Here is a 20,642-nt window from a genome sequence, read left to right as displayed (position 1 = left end):
TTTGCTTAGCTCTGCAGTGCTGAGCATGGAACCCGGACCTGTCATGCTAAGCAAGCGCTCCACCATTGAGAACATGCCCAGCAGTTAAGAACTCGTGCTGGGCGGTGGTGGTGGCGGCGGCGGCGGCGGCGGCGGCGGCGGCGGCGCACGCCTTTAATCCCAGCACTCGGGAGGCAGAGGCAGGCAGATCTCTGAGTTAGAGGCCAGCCTGGGCTACAGAGTGAGTTCCAAGAAAGGAGCAAAGCTACACAGAGAAACCCTGCCTCGAAAAACCAAAAAAAAAAAGAACACATGAGCGGCCTTTTCCTTCCTTTAGCTACACTGAGAAAGAACGTATTTAAAGCCATTTTTACCACATGATCACTCTGGGTACAGCAGGTTTGACTTACCGCATTTCCGGCTGCTGACTGGCCCCTGGGTCCACGGGGCTGTGCGGACCTTCCAGCCACCAGGACTGTCTCGAGGAATGCTTCGAGGCTTGGTGGGAAGCAGTCCCTGAGCCGACTAGGAAGGAAGCTAAATAAACCCGCACAGGTGCTGTACGCTCCATCTGGGCAGCACCGTCACATCCCCCCTCCTTCTGTTCCCGTTTGTCCCCCTCCCCCATCTCCTGTGCTCACGTGCTGCTGTCTCTAGCCCGTGGCCTCCACCTGGGGAGGTTAAGTGCTATGTGACTGCTTCTTAGGTGGCTCCTGATGCACTGTCCACCAGGATCTCAAGGAAGGCGTGGCAGGGGCATCTGAGGCTCACCATGCTACAGACACAGTGCTGGTCGCCCATGATCAGAATGGACGGGGATCACCTCAAAAAAGAGGCTAGGCAAGGTCTTCTGGAGGGCTCTCCCCACCTAGAGAACGCTAAGTGAGTCTAGGCAATCTGGAGCTGGCTTCAAAATCAGCAACCGGGGGGTGGGGGGCATCTCACAACAAACAGTGGTAACAGAAGGTTTGTGTGGGAAGATGGTTAAGTTTGATCTAAAACAAGCCGTGTCTGTGGTAATGAGCTGTTGTTAGGAAGCACGCGGGGCCTCTGAAGAAGGCTGCTGCCTCTCCAGGGCTGGGCTTTTTGGGGAGAAGGGATGCAGGAGGGCAAAGCAAGGTGAAGCAAGGACCTGACTGAGGCACGTGGGGACAGCAGGGAGCAGAGAAGCCTGGCAGTGCGTGTGGCGGCCACACTGGCCTGCTCTGGAATCTTGGCATCACTCGACTGCTGTGCAACAGCAGTCCTGTGAAATGAGGACATCCGAGGTATCAGCAAGGGGCCTGGTGAGAAACACAGGGTGGTGAAGTTCCTGGAGGCTGGCAAAAGGCAGGGAGATAGGGCCAGTTCTGACCTTTGGGACAAGGAGAGGGTGTGGCACCAAGCTTCAGTTGTCTGGAGCAAGAGGAGCCTGGCCATTGCCAGCCTGCACCTAGAGGAGGCGGCCAGGTGTGAGTCCCTCAACCTCCCCAGCAGCCCTCCCAGCCCAGCATCTCCAATGGCTCCTGACCAGAAGTCAAGGCAGAACCCAGAGGCCAGTTAGCCTCTTCCCAGGGGGAGGAGGGAACCAGGGAGCACCCAGAATACATGACCCTCCTGGCAGGTAGGTTTGGAGGAGTTAACTCCGTTACTGAGACGGGCCACTCACTGCTCTTGTGATCAGGCTATGTGGTCTTTACTTATTAAAAGGCGATGACACAGCCTTAATCTCAGGCTACAAAAGCCAGAACCAAATCATGAGTGAAAAACGAAACACAACTTTGTACAAAATGGACAGGTAACATTTATTAAAACGTGTCATACAAAAGGGCATGGTCTCTTCTATAAGAAGAAAATATTAAACAGTAACATTCAGTTAAAACCACGCTGTATACCGAAGACAGCAATTCTAGAGAGAACTATTTAACTTCTGCAACACAGGCAGTCCACAAAGTATCCATGATATGCACCTAATGACAATCTGTTTATCATCCCGTGGTTCTGTGGCCCAAGAGTCACCTGACTTGCATAAATAAGTTTTCTGGAAGAAACATTAGGAACCTCATAAAAAGAAAGGCAGCAGCGACTGACAGGACACAGGCTTCAAGCAACATTAAAAAGAAACAAAAATCACATTTGCAGAGGTGTTCCAGCACGTTCCCACAGGGTACTATCAGTAGAGATCTGCAATTAGAAACTAGTACCTTTAAATATGTAAATAGCAGAGGAAAAAAACACAACAAAAACAGAAGAAAAATCAAAGCAACCCTGGATTCATTGGATAAAGTTAGTCACTAGTCAAAGCAACCTAAATCACAGGAGGCCAAGGGCAGCCCTCGGTCCCCAGCATTCCCAAAGGGTCAGAGTTCAACGAGCAACCACCTCATCTGTGGCAGAGGCAAAGCTGCATCCGACCTTGGGGACCCTGCTGCAGCACCGGTGCCTGTTTCTCACCCTCCCTTCCACACCAGTCAGGGTGTGCCATCATCCTCTGCAGCACGCAGCTTTCCCGACAGCTACGAGCCTGTCCAGGGTCAGCTAGTTCAGTAAATACCCCCTGCAATGGAGGGAACCCTTTAGGGCAGGCTCTACGGACCTGGCCAGAGAAGGTGAGCTATAGAAATCAAGGCCATGGGCCAGGGCTCAGAACAAGGGCACACGAGGAGCCGGACCATGCAGCTCACTGACGTGTGCATCCAAGATTGGAGGCATGGTGCATGCAGACTATGAAATGCAACCAGCAGGGTCTGGAACCCTTTCCTATAAGGACTGGAGAAAAACCAGTCAAGGCTCAAAGTAGAGAACACTTTGCTGGTGGGCCACTGATGAAGTCCCTGAACACTGGACTTTGTACAAAAATGTACAGTGCTGTCCACAACTATTCAAGCTTGTCTGGAAGGGTGGGCTTTCCTAAGGCAGTGGTGGAGACCAGTACTACAGCAGGGAAGGGGTGCTGGGAAGGCCCTCTAATGGGAAAGGCGGGTCAGAAGCCTCGGCTTTAATGCCTAGACCATGGTTACTCCTCTGCCTCCTGGACCTAGGACACCCCACCTATTCACAAAAGCTTTGTCACCATGCATGACAAGGGTACAGGTTCAGTCCAACCCAAGGACCCCGATGTTGCCAGGGTGTTTTCCTTTCCCCTCAGATTCGTCTCCACAAGGGTCCTAGTTCTCACATGAAGAGACTTCAATGGGCGACAGTTCAACAGGCAGAAGGCATTCTGTGAATACGAGGGTGGGCAGGGTGCAGAGCAGCTCCTGACAACAGAGTGCCTTAACTGCCTCAGGGTAGAAGTTACTAGAAGCTGAAAATACTTCATCCTTACACATCTTAGGGTCATCCCTAAACCCTCTGGCCTCTCCCGTGAGAAGACGAGGAGGCATGTGAGTGTGGCCGTACAATCCCCTCTATGCGCTTCCAAGGTACATAGAGAGGACTCTGCAGACAGACAGACTCCCAACACTGGGAGAACATCTGAATGTACCAAACCACTAGGAGGTAATATCTAGTTTCCAGGTTTTTAAAAAAAAAACTACATCTATACTTAGAATAAAGTTTTAAATACAAAGTGCTTTTATCTGCCAAGATGGATACAGTGTTCGTAAATCCCTGTTTCACAATCTTGATCATAAGCATTTACTGGTGAGTCCCTATTTTCTTTCCCCTTTCCAAACAAAGGTCAAAGGTGAACCCCTGGTGTCAGAAGCCTTATGATCAGAAGCCCTTGCCAGAAATGTCCGTCACGTTAGAGAAAGACAAACTTTAAAAACAAAATTTCACCCCAAATCCAAGAAAAATAATTTTTATTTTAAGGGAAAAAAAAGTTTCTCCTTAGCAGTAATAGACCAGTAAGTTTATGGAGAATGGCACAGGAGCAACACCCTGTCCTAGCTAGCCGACAGTTTGACACAGCCTGGCATCAACTGGGAAGGGAGTCTCAACCGCGGACCAATCAGAGTGGCCTGTGGCACGCGCCTCTGTGGCTGATGGTCTTGACTGTCAGGATTCCAGTTCCTGCTGTGACTTCCCTCAGGGATGACTGTGGCACAGTAGTGTAAGCTGACATAAACCCTTTCTCCTCCAGCTGCTTTTGGTCAGAATGTTAACACATTCCCAGGAGCCAAAAGCAGTCTAGACATACCCAGTAAGAGCTACAGGCCTATCACACGATTAAAAGCTTTCTGAACACAAGATTTCTTTCCAACCTAAAACACCCGACTCCAGGCAGAACAGGCCTTGAAGGGCGGGCGGCCTTCCTTCCCCTAGTGGGTGTAAATGTGTGCAGCTTTCTCTTCGACTAGGGAACATGATCTGTGGATGACGTTGCTTGATGGGGGACTCCTTTCCCACTTTGAACTCACACTCCGGGTCCCAGAAAGAGCTGACAGTGTTGCTCAGTGCACCCTCTAAACAGCATTCCCCACACCTGTGCAGCTTTGAGGCTTTTCTAAGTTGCTGCCTCTGCCGACTCTCACTGAGTATGGGGGTGTCCCGCTCACAGGTAACTCTTAGCCACTCATTCTGGCTAGGTCCCATGAGCTGTGGTCCCTGGTTGACCCTTGTTGGGAAGCACCATGATCTGGGGGGGGGGGACCGGGGGACAGGACACTGCCAGTACGGTAGAGAGTCAACTTCAGGCTGGACATCTGGTCCAGATGCCACCATTAAATGAGGGGGGGCAACTAGAGACACCCATGTCTGGCACCCAGAGACTTAAAAGGAAACACAATGGTTCAAACCCAATTAGAACTAAGCACAAACCGTGCTTTGTCAAGTCTGCAGCGCTATGAAACGAGCCATGTCACCTGTTCTGGACTCAGGTCTATCTAACATCGCCAGTTTCAGCTAGAACTTTAGAAACTAGACTTGAAAGAGCTCTGTTCACATCTCAGCCCAGGAGTCAGGCTGCTGTAGCCTCAAGGGGAGCAGCATCCAGTGATGCACTACCTAAGTAAAGCCCCAGAATCCCTGTAGCCATCAGGAGAAAATAAAATGCAACATGACCTCAGAGCACTGAGTGATGGAAAACTGCAGCCACCTGAGTGAACTGGTGGGTTAGTGTGCCACCAAGTCCACCACTTCAGTCACGCTGGCTGGAAAGGCTGTCTTGCCAGCTGGGCACTGGGTGAACTTATCCCTATCATCCATTCTAGGCCAGGACCAGAACATACAAATTTGAGGAATTAAATTTTTTAATTGGCCTACTTAGAGCTGGTCTTTCAGAAATATCTTCCTTTTTTTTTTCTTTTTAAGCTTCTCTCATAATAGCAAGTGGCACGCATCATCTGTGCCCAGATTTGCATTAATTACCATAGTTTATTTTTGTGCATGCCACTCAAGGGCCAGACCCTATTTTTAGTTAGCCTCCGTCGTATTCTGCTCAGCCTTTGCAGCTTCATAGGACTTGGTACAAGAAGTCACATGCCTGTGGAAACTGTCCCTCCACATAAATCTCTTTGCACAGATATTACACTCATAGGGCTTTATGCCTGTATGAATTTTCATGTGGCCCACGAGATGGTGCTTCATTTTGAATTTCTTACCACAGACACCACAGCCATAAGGGCGAAGACCGAGGTGCATGCTCATGTGTCGATCTCGCTGACTCTTGTGTGTGAAACTTTTCCCACACTGACAAGGATACAGCTTGTCAGTGGCTGAGAATCCTAAGTGGGACGCCTCTTCTTTTATCCCCGTCACCATTTCAATATTCTCACTGTAGCCTGCTGCGAGGGCAGCCTCCTGTCTGTGCCCAATTAGATTCCCATCCAACCTTTCTCCAGAAAACTCTTCCATGGAGGAGCCATAAAAGTCCACCTGTTCGTCATAGTTGCTCTCCTCTGCTTGCTCATCAAACTCTGCCTCCACTTTCTTCTCCACAATCTGGAAGTCCTCCTCCACTCCCGAAGGCTGGACCAAATGCTCCGTCTGCATGGTGTTGACGGACTCAGTGACCTGGTGTTCGTCATAGGCCGCGTGCACATCCATGCCCTCGCAGGCCTGTTCCAGGCGTTCAGGCTTCACGTGGATCCAGCGTTTGTGAGCCATTATGCTGGGCTTGCTGTACAGAGGCCGGGTGTAGTGGAACTCGGCGCTGTCGCTGGCTCCTTCCTCCCCATCCTGGCTGGCCATCTCGGTGCTCAGTCGGTCATGCTCTGTGGAGGAGTTGCTGGGCAAGTACTCTTGCTCGGTGAGCTGAGACGACAGCTCATCTTTGGTGCTCTCCTCTTCGTTCTCACCATCCCTCAGTTCCTGTGCTTTGGGGAAGTCAGCATGGCCCCCGGAGCCCAGCTCAAAGCTCTCTACCAGGCCATTGTAGTTACTGCTACTGGGAGACTGGTGGTCGCTGCTGTGATTTAGCTTCTGACACAGGACAGTGGGGTTCCCCTCCAGAACCTCAGTGCACTTGTCTACCACATGCCACATCTGGAGGAAGCTGGCTGCTGTCAAGTAACTGACGATCTCTGGAGCAGGCATCACAAGGCGTCCTGTGTAGCTGGAGAGGAGAATGTTCTCAAACACTCTCGGGTTCATCACATCGGGCAGGACAATCCTCCTGCTGTTTTTCAGGAGGACTTGGTCACAGAAGTAGGGTGAACTGGCAGCCAGCACAGCTTTGTGTGCCCGGAAAATGTGGCCTTGGACAACAATGGAGACGTCACATAGCTGTCCTTGTTGGCGCTGCTGGTTCAGTTTCTGCAGAATGGTGCTGGAAAAATCTGGAAACTCTACTCGAAAAGAGTTCGTTCCAGGCTCCATTTCATCACCAATCTTGTTTAGTGCTGCAAGAGAAAGAAGAGTTAGCATGAACTCCAGCCTCAAGGAAGCCCTGTCTACCCCATGGCCCAGCTCACCAAGACAAGTCCAGTTGATCAAGTCCTCTAGCCTCTGGGCACTCATCCACAGGAGTAATCCCCAGAGAGGCCCGGAGGTTCAAGAGTGCCAAAAGGAAGAGCCACCCCCCCCCCACACCAGCTCTCCATTCTGTCCCATCTGTGGGTGAGGAAGCAGAATCCACAGTGAATAGATCTGTGAGCATATAAATCCCCTAAGCAAAACAAAGTAACTATTTCTAATAAAAACAAACATGATTCTTATCAAAATAGCTTAATTGTAATGCTCAGACTCCCCACATTTACTAAAGAAAAGAGAGGAAGGAACAACAGGAACAGAACTGGGGGCGGGGGGAGAAAGAATGTCTGCTTAGCATGTATGTCTCTGGGTTCCATCTCCATGGACACTCCAAAGGAAAAGAGCAAAGTGCAGAACTGAGCCGTGGAAGATGGAAACGCCTGTGCATTTCTTCAGACAGAAATGAACCGGCTCACAGCCCCATAAGCATGAGGACAAGTGTTGGGTTCCCCTGGACCCAAGTAAAAAGAAGGGCCTGGCAGCTGATGGCTGTAACTCGTAACAGTGCAGGGTGAAGACAGGAGAATGCCCCCACCTCAGCTCTTGGGCCAGCCAGTCTAGCCAATTAGCTCCTCAGTGAGACCCCGTTCAAGAAATAAGGTGGAGGACATAATGATGACTTATGTGCAAATGTGGACAGAAGAGCAGAGGTTGACGTTACTTCAGGTTGGCCACCCCAACCCCAACAATCCACCTATCTTCTTCCCAGTGCTGGGGTTGAACTGGGGTCCTCACGTTTGCTGAGCCATCTCTTAAGCAGTTCTTATAAATCTTCCCAATAACCCTTGTGTCATGCTTCGGTTCCTCAGAAGTCATTCTTGAGTGACAGGAGAGGACAAGTGAAGAAACTGAGGTGTTCTTAAGAATCACTCTGTTTAGCCGGGCGGTGGTGGTGCACACCTTTAATCCCAGCACTTAGGAGGCAGAGGCAGGTGGATCTCTGTGAGTTAGAGGCCAGCCTGGTCTCAGAGCAAGTTCCAGGATAGCTAGAACTATTACAAAAAGAAACCCTGTCTAAAAAGCAAAAATAAATAAAAATATAGTTGCTCTGTGTCAAATGTGGTATACAATTTTCCATGAAGTTTTGCTTTGTTGTTATTGTTTTGAGACAAAGGTCTCTCTCTCTCTCTCTGTAGCCCTGGCTGACCCGGAACTATGTAGAGCAGGCTAGCCTCAAACTCAGAGACTTGCCTACCTCTACCTCTTGATTGCCAGGACTAAAGGTGTGCCCCACCGCACCTGGCTCTTCCTCCTCTCCCAGGCTGGCTTTGTGCTAGGTGAGTGGGTTGTCCCTGAGCTCCAGGTCAGCTCTCCACAGTTTGGCAATGCAGGGCTTGGTTTTCTCAAGTTCAGTTATTTTAAGCGACTTCCCTGAAGTTAAAAGCTTGTTCTTACTAAGTAGAGAGATGAATCCAGGTCAGTGTTAACTCCAAAGCCTATGGCTTTTTTCCCATAGGCTTTTCACATCACCCTGTCTCCTCCAATGAGACCAGAATGCTGGACCAGTCATTAATAGTCTTTAGATAAGACAGTGCTTTTTGAACAGTGTTTCTCTGTGTGGCTCTGGCTGTCCTGGAACTTGTTCTGTAGACCAGGCTGGTCTCGAACTCAGAGATCCACACCCCCCCCACCCCGCCCCCACAGGCATTCTAGTTTGTAAAGGAAATGCAGACCATGTATTTGCATGGCTGACAGGTGTCTATGTAAATTCTGAGAGCGCAGTCTGGGCTGAGGGCATCTGGGGGGGAGGGTGTAGGTATTTCTGCCCACAACAGAATTTTGGTTTTCAAAAAGGGGAGAACAGTGCTAGACTAGAAATCAGGAGTGGAATATTACAACAGCTGTGTGTGGATGAGGAATTGCTGCTTGAGGACAGACACACCACAAGATCAGCTCTGGACTGCATCTCCCATTTCCCTGATAACACAAGGACTTTGAGCCGGGAGAATCACAGCTGCCCCTTCTTAAGGATTCAAATGCCATATGAAAGGGAGGGGGAGGAGGAGGTGTCAGGGCTTAGTTAAGGACAAGTTACTACTGCCTCTCGTTGTTTTGTTTTGTTTGTTTTTCTAGACAGGGTTTCTCTGTGCAGCCCTGGCTGTCCTGGAACTCACGCTGTAGACCAGGCTGGCCTCGAACTCACAGAGATCTGCCTGGCCTTAAAGGTGTGCACCACCATCACCGCGGCTGCTGCCCAGCTTAAACATTACCATTTTTGTTTGTTTGTTTTCTGAGACAGGGTTTCTCTCTGTAGAGCCCTGGCTGTCCTGGAACTCACAGAAATCTACCTGCTTTAAAGGGGTGCACCACCACCATCACCGCTGCCGCCTAGCTGAAACATTACCATTCTTATGGGGTTTATAATCTGTCAGAGGACAAACATATCCAGCATGTCATTCAAGCAAAGCCTGAAACCACCATGAGAAGAACCCAGGGTGGTAGATTATGGTCACAAGGTCCTATCACTATGAAGTTTGGAGCCACCAGACCTGGACACAGGCTCTCATTCTTCTCACATACCATGTTTTTATGGAAATAATACAAGTAATAAGAAAAATGAGCTGAACTCCAAGATCCTAGAGAATGGTGTGAGTTGTGAGCCACAGGCTTGAAGAAATCAGAGCTACTGAAGATGGAACCTGGGTGAAGAGATAGATGCTGCCCTGACCAGCAACTGCACTTCCTGCTCCAGGCAGTCCAGACAATAGCACCAAGCTCCAGAGAACTAACAATGCCTGAGAGTCTGGGTGTCTACACAGCCTAGATCCATCTGAGAGGAAATACCTGAATCAGACTGGCCTGTGGCCATGTGTGTGGGGAAGTGCCTTGACTATTAATTGTTGTAGGAGGACCCAGCCTATTGTAGGTGGCACTGGGAAGGAAGCCTTAGGTTGTATAAGCAACTAGAAGAGCACAGGTCTTGAGCCAGAGTGAGCCAGTAAGCAGTTTTCCATGGTTCCTGCCTTGAGTTCCTTCTCTGATTGGAGTGTGACCTGTAGTGTAGGCTGAATAAACCCTTTCCTCCCAAGTTGCATTTAGACAGTTTTATCACAGCAACAGAATGAAGCTACAACACTGAGTTTCACCATCAAACATGAGGACCGAGGCAGCACCAAGTGTGTCAGAGTAAGATGTTGTGAGGTCACGGAAAGTCTGAATTTGGGACTACCTGCAAGGCTTCATTAAATGTAGTCTACACTTGAGTAATAAAAATAGTGTGTCTAGAAAATAGAGGGAGACAATGATGGGATTTGCAGAACTGGTGGACAGGAAGCTCCAGTACTGTGAGCCTTAAGTGCTACCATCAAGAAAATAAAGAGACCACACACAGAATGGGAGACTATTTGCATAGTACTATGAATAGCTTGTACGAGTGCATACAAAGCCTACAGCCAGTAGTAAATAACCCAATAGAAAAGAATGGACAAAAGATTCCAAAAGGCATTTCTCCAAAGAGCAAGACCCTGATGAAGAATGCTCAGCATCATGTGGGCTGGAATGCAGCTAGCTCAGGGAGAATGCCTGTCTGCCATGTGCAAGGTACCTGGTTTCAGGCCTAGCACCACACCTTTCCCCATCCCTAAAACAATCAAAACTACAAGGAACCCTTTTCTCACTCACTAAGATGGCATGAAAAGTAAGAGGCATTCACAACTGTTCAGTAGTGTCCCATGGAGACAAGAACCATTATACACACTTGCTGGTAGGCATGGAAATGGTTTAAAAGCTGCAGAAAGGGGGTTGGGAGTTTCTCAAACGGCTAAACAGATGTAGCCCTACTTTTGAACATATGCTGAACAGAAGAGAACACATGATGTCCATACCAAAGCTCATGCATGACTGTCCACAGCAGCATTATTAAACAATAAAAGTGTATATCAATCAATGACTACATAAAACACAGCACTTCCATTTAAGAGATCATCTGGCAGTAAGAAAGAACAAGGTGTCAAGCAGGGAGGGCCCGGCCTGGAGACAGGATGATAGAAAGGAACCAGGGCTGGGAATTGCTGGGGTTATACTCAGCATCATAAAGAACAAGACAAAGGAGGAGGAAGAGATTAATGGGAGAGGCAGAATATGCAAAGAGAAAGAAGGAGAGGGCAGGAGGAGAGTGGACACAAAGGACCACATTTTCATCATTCCATTACAAAAGACACATTCAAAACAAATTTAGAAAGTGGATTAGTGACTGCCAGAAACTAGCGATAGAGAAAGACAGGGAGTGATTAACAATTGGGTATTTTGTTGGGCGTGTTGGTACACATCCTTAATCCCAGCAGAGGCAGGTGGATCTCTGTGAATTAGAGGCCAAGCCAGTATAAAAGCAAATTCCAGGACAGCCAACACAGAGCACAGGACAGAGCAACACAGAGAAACCCTATTTAAAAAAAAAACAACCTTAAACACAAAACAAAACAAAGAAAAAACAATTGGGAATTTTTTAAGGGAGGTCAGAAATTCTGCAATTCAGTTGTGAAGGTTATATGCTTCACACATGCTAGGCAAGCATCTTTAGGGCTTTATCTCCAGCCCATGAACTGTTTTTCTTCAATTATTTTACAGATTATAATTTGTATAATATAAATTATAATACAAGGGAAACCAAGGTACCAATGTCAGTTTGTTTTCTTTTTGAGACAGGGTCTAGCTATGCAGCGTAGGAAGACTCAAGTCTCCATTCTCCTACTTGGGCATCCCGAGTGCTGGCATTATAGGTGCATGCCATCATGTCCAACTGCCAATGCCAACTGTGAAGGTTTGTGGTGTTTTACCTCCAGGCAGGATATAATGACATTTTGGAGTAGGAAATACCTTGGCCAGGTAGCTATGCCTACCAATAAGCAAAACCACACAGTGATACTCCCCAGCACATGAATGAGAGAGGGTCCAAAATCATCACTGGGGATTCTAGCTATTACTCCCTCATGCCCCATCCCCAACCCCCAAGTGAACGAGGTGAGAGGTCAACTGAAAGGGGACTCTATAATGCTGCTTCCTTGAGGTCATTATCCATGCTGGGATGGAGCTCACCCATGGTCCTGTAAATAGCCCCTCACCCACACTCTATAAGCAAGCCCAATAAACTCACTGGTTCGCCAAGTTGTACTTTGGTGGTATCGTACTTTGCTCTGTCCTTGGTGCCCTATCTGGGATGAATAAACGTTTGTTCGCATCTCCCTAGGAAAAGTTAATGCAACACTGGGTAACTAGGAAAATGTCATCATTAACAGAACAGCAACTGCTTATTAATGTATACACAAATACATATATAAGGATGTACACAAACACAACTGTCTCATAGTATTTGTGGGGGTTGGTCCTAGGACTACCCCTCAAACATCAAAACTCTGAGATGCTCAAATCATCTGAAGAAAATGGTTGAATATTTACAATGCCACCTACTCATGTCTTCAAGAGTACTTAAGAGCTTAAGACCACTCCTAATCCCTGACATGGTATGTGGACAAGTGTCAGACTGCACTGCTTAGGGGAGGGCAAGAACACATGAGCAATACAGTGGCGTTCTTTTTAAAAAAATTTACTTTATTTATTTATTTATTTATTTACTTACTTACTTATTTTTACTTTTTCGAGACAGGGTTTCTCTATGTAGCCCTGGCTGGCCTTGAACTCAGAGATCCACTTGCCTCTGCCTCTCAGTGCTTGGGATTAAAGGCATGCACCACCACTGCCTGGCGATTTATTATATTTTTAACTATATGTACGTGTGGGTCTATGTGTGTGAGCTTGTGCATGTGAGTACAGGTGCTCTTGGAGGCCAGAAACTGATACTTGACCCCAGGAGCTAGAGTAACAGGCAGCTGGGAGCTACCCAATGTGGGTGCTGGGGACTGAACTCTTCTCTGCAAGAGAAGTATTTGTTCTTAATGACTGAGCCATCTATCCAGCCCTTCCTAAATATTTCCCATCTGTGAAGGGTTGACTCCATGGATGCAGACTCCAGAGACACAGAGACTCTGCACACAGCACTTCACATTCTTTACTTCATTTGGTCCTTCTTACAGCACTTGGTAGTTATTGTGACAAGACCCAGAGGACAACCTAGCTGCCCAAGGCTGTCCACTGAGGAGTGGTGAGGTTTAAGCCCAGAGCACATGTTCAGGTCAATCAGTGTCTGAGAGGTGGGTGCAGTAGCTTAGGAAGGGAGGTAGACATGAGCAAGTTTCACAAATAACCTAAATAATCCTTGTTTTGAAACAAGGCCTCATTATATTGCTCAGACTAGCTTCAAACTTGGGGCAATCCTCCTGCTTCAGCCTCTTTTTTTTGTTTGTTTGTTTTTTGTTTTTGTTTTTGTTTTTTCGAGACAGGGTTTCTCTGTGTTGTTTTGGTGTCTGTCCTGATCTTGCTCTATAGCCCAGGCTGGCCTTGAACTCAACAGAGATCTGCCTGTCTCTGCCTCCCGAGTGCTGGAATTAAAGGTGTGTACCACCACACTAGCTCTAAGTAATCCATAATTTATATTATGAGCAATTCATTCATAAACTCCAGAGCATTTGCCAACTTCAGACTTAAACCAGCAATTTTATGTCATCTTGCACATAATTTTCAAACTCCAATAGCAATTGTTTTTCTAAAATAATTACACCAATCCCAGCTCATTCCCTTCATCATTCATGGAAGCTACATGTATAGCTTTTTGTTTTGTTTTTTGAGACAGGGTTTCTCTGTATATCCTTAGCTGTCCTCGAACTCACTCTGTAGACCAGGCTGGCCTGGAACTCAAGAGATCCTCCTGCCTTTGGGTTGCTGGTTTTAAAGGCATGTGCCACCATCGCTCGCCTGTTTAATGGCTTTTTAAAGCAGAAGAAAAGGGCTGGTGATAGGGCTCAGTGGGTAATGGGGCCTGCTGCCAAGCCTAAGACCTGAGTTTAATTCCTAGGATCCACATGGTGGATGGAGAGAACTGGCTTTCCCAAGTTTTTCTCTGACCTCCACATGTTGCAGGTATAGGCCCGCACACATACAAAGTAAATAAAAAAAGCAATGAAAATTAAAAATAAAATCAAAATAAAGCAGAAGGCAAAGGGCCTTCCATTGACGACTCCCTGAAATAGACTGCCTCTAACTTCCCTCCCATGCTGATAAGCTGAGCAGTAGCCACTATTTATTCTTCAGCTGAGAAAATTGTGTATCAAATCTTAGACACCATTTTAACAGGGACTAAACACCCTAAAAGCACAGAGACAGCGAGGAGACAGGGAGGCAGACCTAACAGCGCCTGTACTGAAGCCCTCCAGGGAAGTCTTAATCAGAGCATATGGTAATTTGCATGCTCACTGTAGAAGGCACATTTAAGCACAGTAAATGTTGCTTTAGGAAATTTAAAGTCTGGCACAAATGTAGAAAAATACCAACACCCCTTGCATCCACAAAACACAGCCTGTAAACCTGGGCCCTGCAGAGTCCTTCACAGCTTACTCAGTTCTGAGAGTAAAGGGAAGCTCACAGGCTCACATGACAAGACCTCCTCTGAACACACAGTTCAGCAGGTAGCAGGCATCAGAAGTGTAACTCCAACTCTAATTAATACATTTCTGAGTAAAAAAAAATGATCATTTGGCAGAAATTTCTTTCTGGGCCTTATTAACAGAAAGTACCATGGTGACTAGCCCTAAAATGTACAGTAGTTCTTCTTCAGAGGAATCTGATCTAGCCCATTAATAACCTTGACAAGGGGTTAGAGAGAGCACTGGCTGCTCTTCAGAGGACCCAGGTTTGATTCCTAGCACCTGTATGGCAATTCGAAGCCATCTCCAGTCCAAAGGGAGATTGATGCCCTCTTGTGACCTCTGTGAGCACTAGACACACATGAAAACAAAACATCCACCCACATATATAAATAAATTTTTAAATTAAAAAACAAAACTTGACAAACTACATTGTTTTTGTTGATAGGAAATTATTACAATAAAGTCTTAAAAATTACATTATTAGTACATTTATAGCTTACTCAGTGCAAAGCTGTATTCCTGGTGATGTTCCTTATGCCATGGCCATCAAAGAGCAGTCTGAATGAATAGAAAAAGAGAATGCATTTCTCAATTTTGCTTTAAATTAAATCACTGATTTCTTTCTTTCTTTCTTTTCTTTTCTTTTCTTTTGGTTTTTCGAGACAGGGTTTCTCTGTGTAGCTTTATGCCTTTCCTGATCTTGTATGTAGACCAGGCTGGCCTCGAACTCACAGAGATCCGCCTGCCTCTGCCTCCTGAGTGCTGGGATTAAAGGCATGCGCCACCACCGCTCGGCTAAATCACTGATTTCTAAAAGTTAAAAGTACATTGAAAATGTAAGAGGCTGACTGTTCAGTGGTTGCGAGTTCCTGCTGCTCTTTCAGAGGCACCCAAGTCAGGTGACTCACAACTGCCTATGACTCCAGCTTCAAGGGACCCAGTTCTTCCTTCTGGCCTCCACAGGTACCTGATACACATGGCACTGGCGCACACACATGCAAATAAAATAAATATTATAAAAAAGAAATAATTTAGGATGCCTGTGCCAGTCTTATACATGTGCTTCCCTGATGAACACTGAGGAGCAGACAAAAAGCTCATTAAAACTGCTGCTGTCCAGTCGATGTAGTGCCCATCTGTAATCCCAGAACTGAAGGGCTCCAACAGGAGGCTTCATAGTGAGTTAAGGGCCAGCCTGAGCTACACAGCAAGACTCCATCAAAACCAAAGTTTAATTATGAACTTTCATTCTAGAGGCTCTTGGCTTGGCTGCTTCTATGGTATTTTAAAATAAATTTTATTACATTTTAAGTTGTTTTCCTGTGTCGTGCAAAAGCACACAGCACACGGAGGTCAGAAGTCAACTTGCTGGAGTCAGTCCTCTCCTTCTACTGCATGGGTGCTGGGATCAAATCCAGGCTGTCAAACTTGGCAATGCTAGGCAGGGCCAGGCCATTTTGTGCAGCTCCTCCACCTTGGCTGAACTGTGACAACTCCTGTAACTATAATTTTGTCTCCTGAACTAAAGCGATGTGTTCCTATCGATTCTCGCCTTCCCGTCCAGTCAAGCCCCAGGAATGGCCAGCAGGAGAGATGCTTACTGGTCACCTAACTGTCTTAGTTATAACTGACTACTCATCCGATACCAGCAGCAATCACCAACTGCTTGAGATTGACTGAGAACCGTCTCAACCTACTTCCCTTCTCCTCTCCTCTAAAACACGCAAGGAAACCCCATTCTGCCACATGGGCCCAAGCTCTCTTCAGCCCCTGCCATGCTGATGACTTACCTATGGTATTAAATCTCTCTTCTAGAACATCTCTTACCCCAAAGAATAATCTGCCTCAGTGTACCCCTTGATCTTCAAACCTCTTATAATGGTGTGGAAACCCTAGAGAAGGCTCCGCTGAAATGGTTGCTCTCTGGGACCCCTCCACCCTTGTTACTGCTTTCTCTCCATCTAACTCTGGCCTCCATTTTCCACTGAGGAATTTTTCTGGTTTTCTGGGAGCTACATCCATTTGTTGCCCTTTTCCCAGAAAACCCCAATACCGGGTCAGAATGGTCCTGGGCTTGGGTCAGGCTCTATTGCCTTTAAAGCAGCCAAGTTAAGAACACTTGCTTTCCTCAGTTTACTGTTAGTGACACTGTCACAACTCTGGAAGGAAATTCTGCTAGGAAAGAAAACTGAGGCAGCATGCTGTCTAAGTCTGCAAGATCTTGAGACCCATTTGGAGGGTTTCAGTGAGCTAACTGGGTCAGATAGCAGCCCAACAGAAGCACCCACTTCTTTAAAGTTTGGAACTTCAGCGGGGGGTGGGGGGGGGGTGGGGGGGGTAGGGTGAGGGGTGGGGGGTTGGTGGCAGCCCACACAGGACCACACAGGAAATCTAACTCTTGGACGGGGAAAGGAGGAGGATCAGGAGTTCAAGGTCATCTCACTGGGACTTTCAGGCTACTCTGGGCTCTGATAGACAGTATATATATGTTGCAGGGGTTTTTTTTTGTTTTGTTTTGTTTTTTTGAGACAGAGTTTCTCTACATAGGCCTTGCTGTCCTCAAACTCAGAGAGATCCATAAGCCTCTGCGCCTCCCAAGTGATGGATTAAAGGCATGGGGCACCACCTAGCTCATATACTGAAGTCTTAACAGCAGTGGCTACTGAGGTAATGGCTAAGCCACTCCTGAGAAGATTAATGTTTCTGATGACACAAAGAATGATTCCATACGGAGGAACCATGGATGCAATTCTAAGGTAGACAGTACTCAGATGAGTGGGACTCCGAATGTTGTTAACAAGTTGTTGTTCTGTTTTTTCAAGACAGGGTTTCTCTGTGTAGCCCTGGCTGTGGTGGGACTCACTCTGTAGACCAGGCTGACCTCGAACTCACAAAGATCCACCTGTCGCCGGGCGGTGGTGGTGCATGCCTTTAATCCCAGCACTTGGGAGGCAGAGGCAGGCGGATCTCTGTGAGTTCAAGGCCAGCCTGGGCTACCAAGTGAGTTCCAGGACAGGCACAAAGCTACACAGAGAAACCCTGTCTCCCGAAAAACCAAAAGAAAAAAAAAAAAGATCCACCTGTCTCTGCCTCCCAAGTGCTGGAATTAAAGGTGTGTGCTACCACCCATTGTTGTAACAACTGGGTACTTTAACTGATCTATATATATGTTTTTCCTTTTATAAGAGTGTGCATTGATTTTACTCTTTAAAACTCTTAAGTGGGGGCTGGAGAGATGACTCAGTGGTTAAGAGCACTAGCTGTTCTTCTAGGGGACCCAGGTTCAATTTCCAGCACCCACATGGTAGCTCACAACTGTCTGTAACTCCAGTTCCAGGGGACCTGATATCTTATTTATTTTTTATCCTGGCATGATCAGACTCCAGGTGACCTGGGAATTGAACCAGGTTCCTCTGAAACATCAGTCAGTGCTTTTTGTTTGTTTGTTTGTTTTTTTCAAGACAGGATTTCTCTGTAGCTTTGGAGCCTGTCCTGGACTACCTCTGTAGACCAGGCTGGCCCTGAACTCACAGAGATCCACCTGCCTCTCTGCCTCCCGAGTGCTGGGATTAAAAGTGTGTACCACCACCGCCCAGCCAGTCGGTGCTCTTAACTGCTGAGCCATCTCTCTCCTCTGGGATCTGACACCTTCACACAGACATATATGCAGGTGAAACACCAATACACATAAAATAAAAATAAATAATTAAAAAAAAAATCCAAACTCTTAAGTCAAGCCAGGTGGTGGCTTGATCACAGCACTTGGGAGACAGAGGCAGGTAGATCTCTGAGTTCCAGGACAGCCAGGAAACCCTGTTTCAAAAAAAACCAACAAAACAAAAGCAAACAAAAAACCAAAACAATAACAAAAACCCCAAAAACAAAAACTTGAAAAATGAACTTAAAGGCGGGCAAGATTTATAAAACAAAAACAAAACAAAGCAAAAAACCAAAAGCATAGCTTATGAAGAAACAACAGACCATTTTCTACTCTAATAAAGGAATTATTTTTCCAGCCTCACAAGTTCTCTGCATGTCAAAGGAATGTGTTTCTCAAGTTGCTTCTAGCGAAAAATTTCTGCATTGATTCCAAAGGGGAAAGGAGGGGACGTAGGTGGAAAACTGCTGCCACCAGATTTAAAGCAACCCAGGGCCCCGACTCCTTTTCTAAGCCTTTAGCTGAACCTGCTGCTGCTAAGAGCTTTCATCGATACAAGGGATTCAACTAAATGTTCCAAACCAAGTTTCTAAATTGCATCGTAGAAGTGCTTATACCAGCTTCAGAAGTCTCCAGAGTACCTTTTGCTGTGTGTGTATATATAGTATAAACAGCACAAAACTCACCACTGTAACTACTTTGTGTAGTGTTATGTTGACACTACAACATTCACACTGTTGTGCACAATCCTTTCTAGAATGTTCTTACTACCTCCTGAAACTCCATGCACACTGAACAACCGGCCACCTGACTCTAGCATTTGATAAATTGTTGTTTCGGGTCCTGTCTATTCCAGAACTCCACTCAAAAGTTTCAAACAATGTTTGTTTCCGTGTCTCACTTACTTCTCTCTGGTAGTAATCTGGAAACAAGCAGGGAACGAATTCCCGTTAGGTTTCTACAGTCTTCCCTTAGCTGCCCTGAGAAATTCTGCCACCGTGCTATGGGTCTCAAAGGCAGATCTCAGCCTGGTTCTTCCTAAGCCTGTAGACACGGTGGCCTGGTTAAACAGGCGCCGTTTCTCACAGTCCTGGAGGCCATCTGGAGTTCCTGGAAAGAGCAATCGACTGTGGAGAGCTGTGCAGACCACATGGAAGAGAGGTTCAGGATTCACTAGCTGCCTAGCCCCTGAGATGGGCCTTCGGTCTGAGGGCCAGGAGCTCCCCACACTTTGTTAGATTGGGTGACACCTGTCAGAACTGAAGCCAGACTGTGGTCGGGCCACTGAAAATGTCACCCGGGCGGGCGAGTTTCACGGGGTCATGAGTCACCTTCCATGGCTCAGAGGTCCAAGCAGGACCCGCCCTGCCTAAACAAACCCAGTTGGGAGGGAGAGAAACAAGAACATAACATTGGCAGAGACGGAAAAACACACAAATGGTCAAGAAGCCAGTGTGACATCCGGGCCCTGAACCCGAGCGGCAGAAGCAGGGTCAAGAAACACTGAAGCCAGCAAGGTGAAGACAGAGACTGTCAGCTCCAGGGACACAAAGTGGAGAGAAACTCCGCCTGACAAGAGGCCGGGCTGGGGAACACACACAGGTGACGACGGAGTGACAAAGAGGCGAAACTCGGAGCGGCGAGGTCCTCCCCGGCGGCGTCCGCTCGCGCGTGGGCGGCTCGCCCCTGAGGTCGCCCCGCGGGCGGATCCTCCGAGCGCTCCGTCCGCCGTGCACCTGCCGCGGGGTGACCTTGGACGGGAAGTCGCTGGGCTGGCCCCGGAGGCCTCAGGACTCCGAGCCGGGGCGCCCGGGGCGGCGGAGTCGCTCGCGCAGTCCCGCGTCGCGGCCGCCGGGGAGAGCCCGCGGGGAACACCGGCGTCCCGGACGCTCGTGATCCCGACCGTGACCTCCGGCGCGGCCGCCAGCCTCCCTACCCCGCCGTACCTGCCGACGGCTCCGCGCTCGCAGCTCCAGCCCACCGGAGCGTCCAAGCAGCCCGCACCAAGGCCTTATTCTCCGCCGCCACCGCGGGGACAGCTTCCGCCGGAGCCTCCCGCCCCCCGGAAACGCTTCCCGGTCCCGCCCCCGAAACTGCCAGTACTTCCGGAGGCGCATCAGCGACGCTGTGGTGTGCGCATGCTCTAGGAGAGCACGCTGAGGCGACCGGCGCCTGCGCAATGAGATCTAGCGCAGGTCACGTGTAGGGAGGCCGTCCCAGGTCTAGAAGAGTTACCTAATTTCGAGTTCGAAACTCTGGAGCTGCGAGCTGCGTGAGGGGGTAAAGGCGCTTGCCGCCTGGGTTCTATCCTTGGAACACACGGTGGAAGAACTGACTGGCAAGTGTCCGCCAACCTCCCAGGCACGCTGGCTGCAAGCATTGCCGCGCAGATGGAGAGGGATGCTGGCAGCCAGGAGCCCAGGAGCCCAGGAGCCCAGGAGCCCAGGACCAGCAGTCATTAGCAGCTTACATTACAGCAGCTTCCAGCCCTGCTCCAGGGAAAGGTTTCCCCGGTGTAACAGCTCTGCCGCCTGTTACCGTTCGGCTCAGGTCCGCCGGGGTGTAACAAACCAGAGAAAGTCCTGCTGAGCTCTGCTCCCGCTCCATTCCCACGAGAGGACGCTGCCACCCAA

The 20,642-nt window shown here is 48.2% G+C and overlaps 1 protein-coding gene across 5 annotated transcripts; it reads right to left on the bottom strand.

Annotated features, from left to right (window-relative positions):
* Positions 1-1,738: 1,738 nt before the first annotated feature.
* On the bottom strand, positions 1,739-20,085 carry Zbtb43 (zinc finger and BTB domain containing 43). 5 transcript variants are annotated; one of them, XM_006988714.4, is made up of 4 exons: positions 19,956-20,085; positions 14,852-14,909; positions 11,966-12,054; positions 1,739-6,743 (listed from the first exon to the last, which is right to left on the bottom strand). In XM_006988714.4, exons 3-4 carry the CDS (start codon positions 12,048-12,050, stop codon positions 5,317-5,319), a joined length of 1,512 nt encoding a protein of 503 aa, XP_006988776.1. In that variant the 5' UTR covers positions 12,051-12,054; positions 14,852-14,909; positions 19,956-20,085; the 3' UTR covers positions 1,739-5,316. The 5 variants fall into 5 exon arrangements, with proteins under 5 accessions (XP_006988776.1, XP_042130758.1, XP_006988777.1 ...); XM_042274824.2 differs by lacking the exon at positions 19,956-20,085 and adding an exon at positions 18,915-19,850; XM_006988715.4 differs by lacking the exon at positions 11,966-12,054.
* Between the last annotated feature and the right edge of the window lie 557 nt (positions 20,086-20,642).

This window comes from Peromyscus maniculatus, chromosome 4 (assembly GCF_049852395.1).
Source record: "Peromyscus maniculatus bairdii isolate BWxNUB_F1_BW_parent chromosome 4, HU_Pman_BW_mat_3.1, whole genome shotgun sequence".
Taxonomy (NCBI): domain Eukaryota; kingdom Metazoa; phylum Chordata; class Mammalia; order Rodentia; family Cricetidae; genus Peromyscus; species Peromyscus maniculatus.
This window is presented reverse-complemented; position numbering and strand designations above follow the sequence as displayed.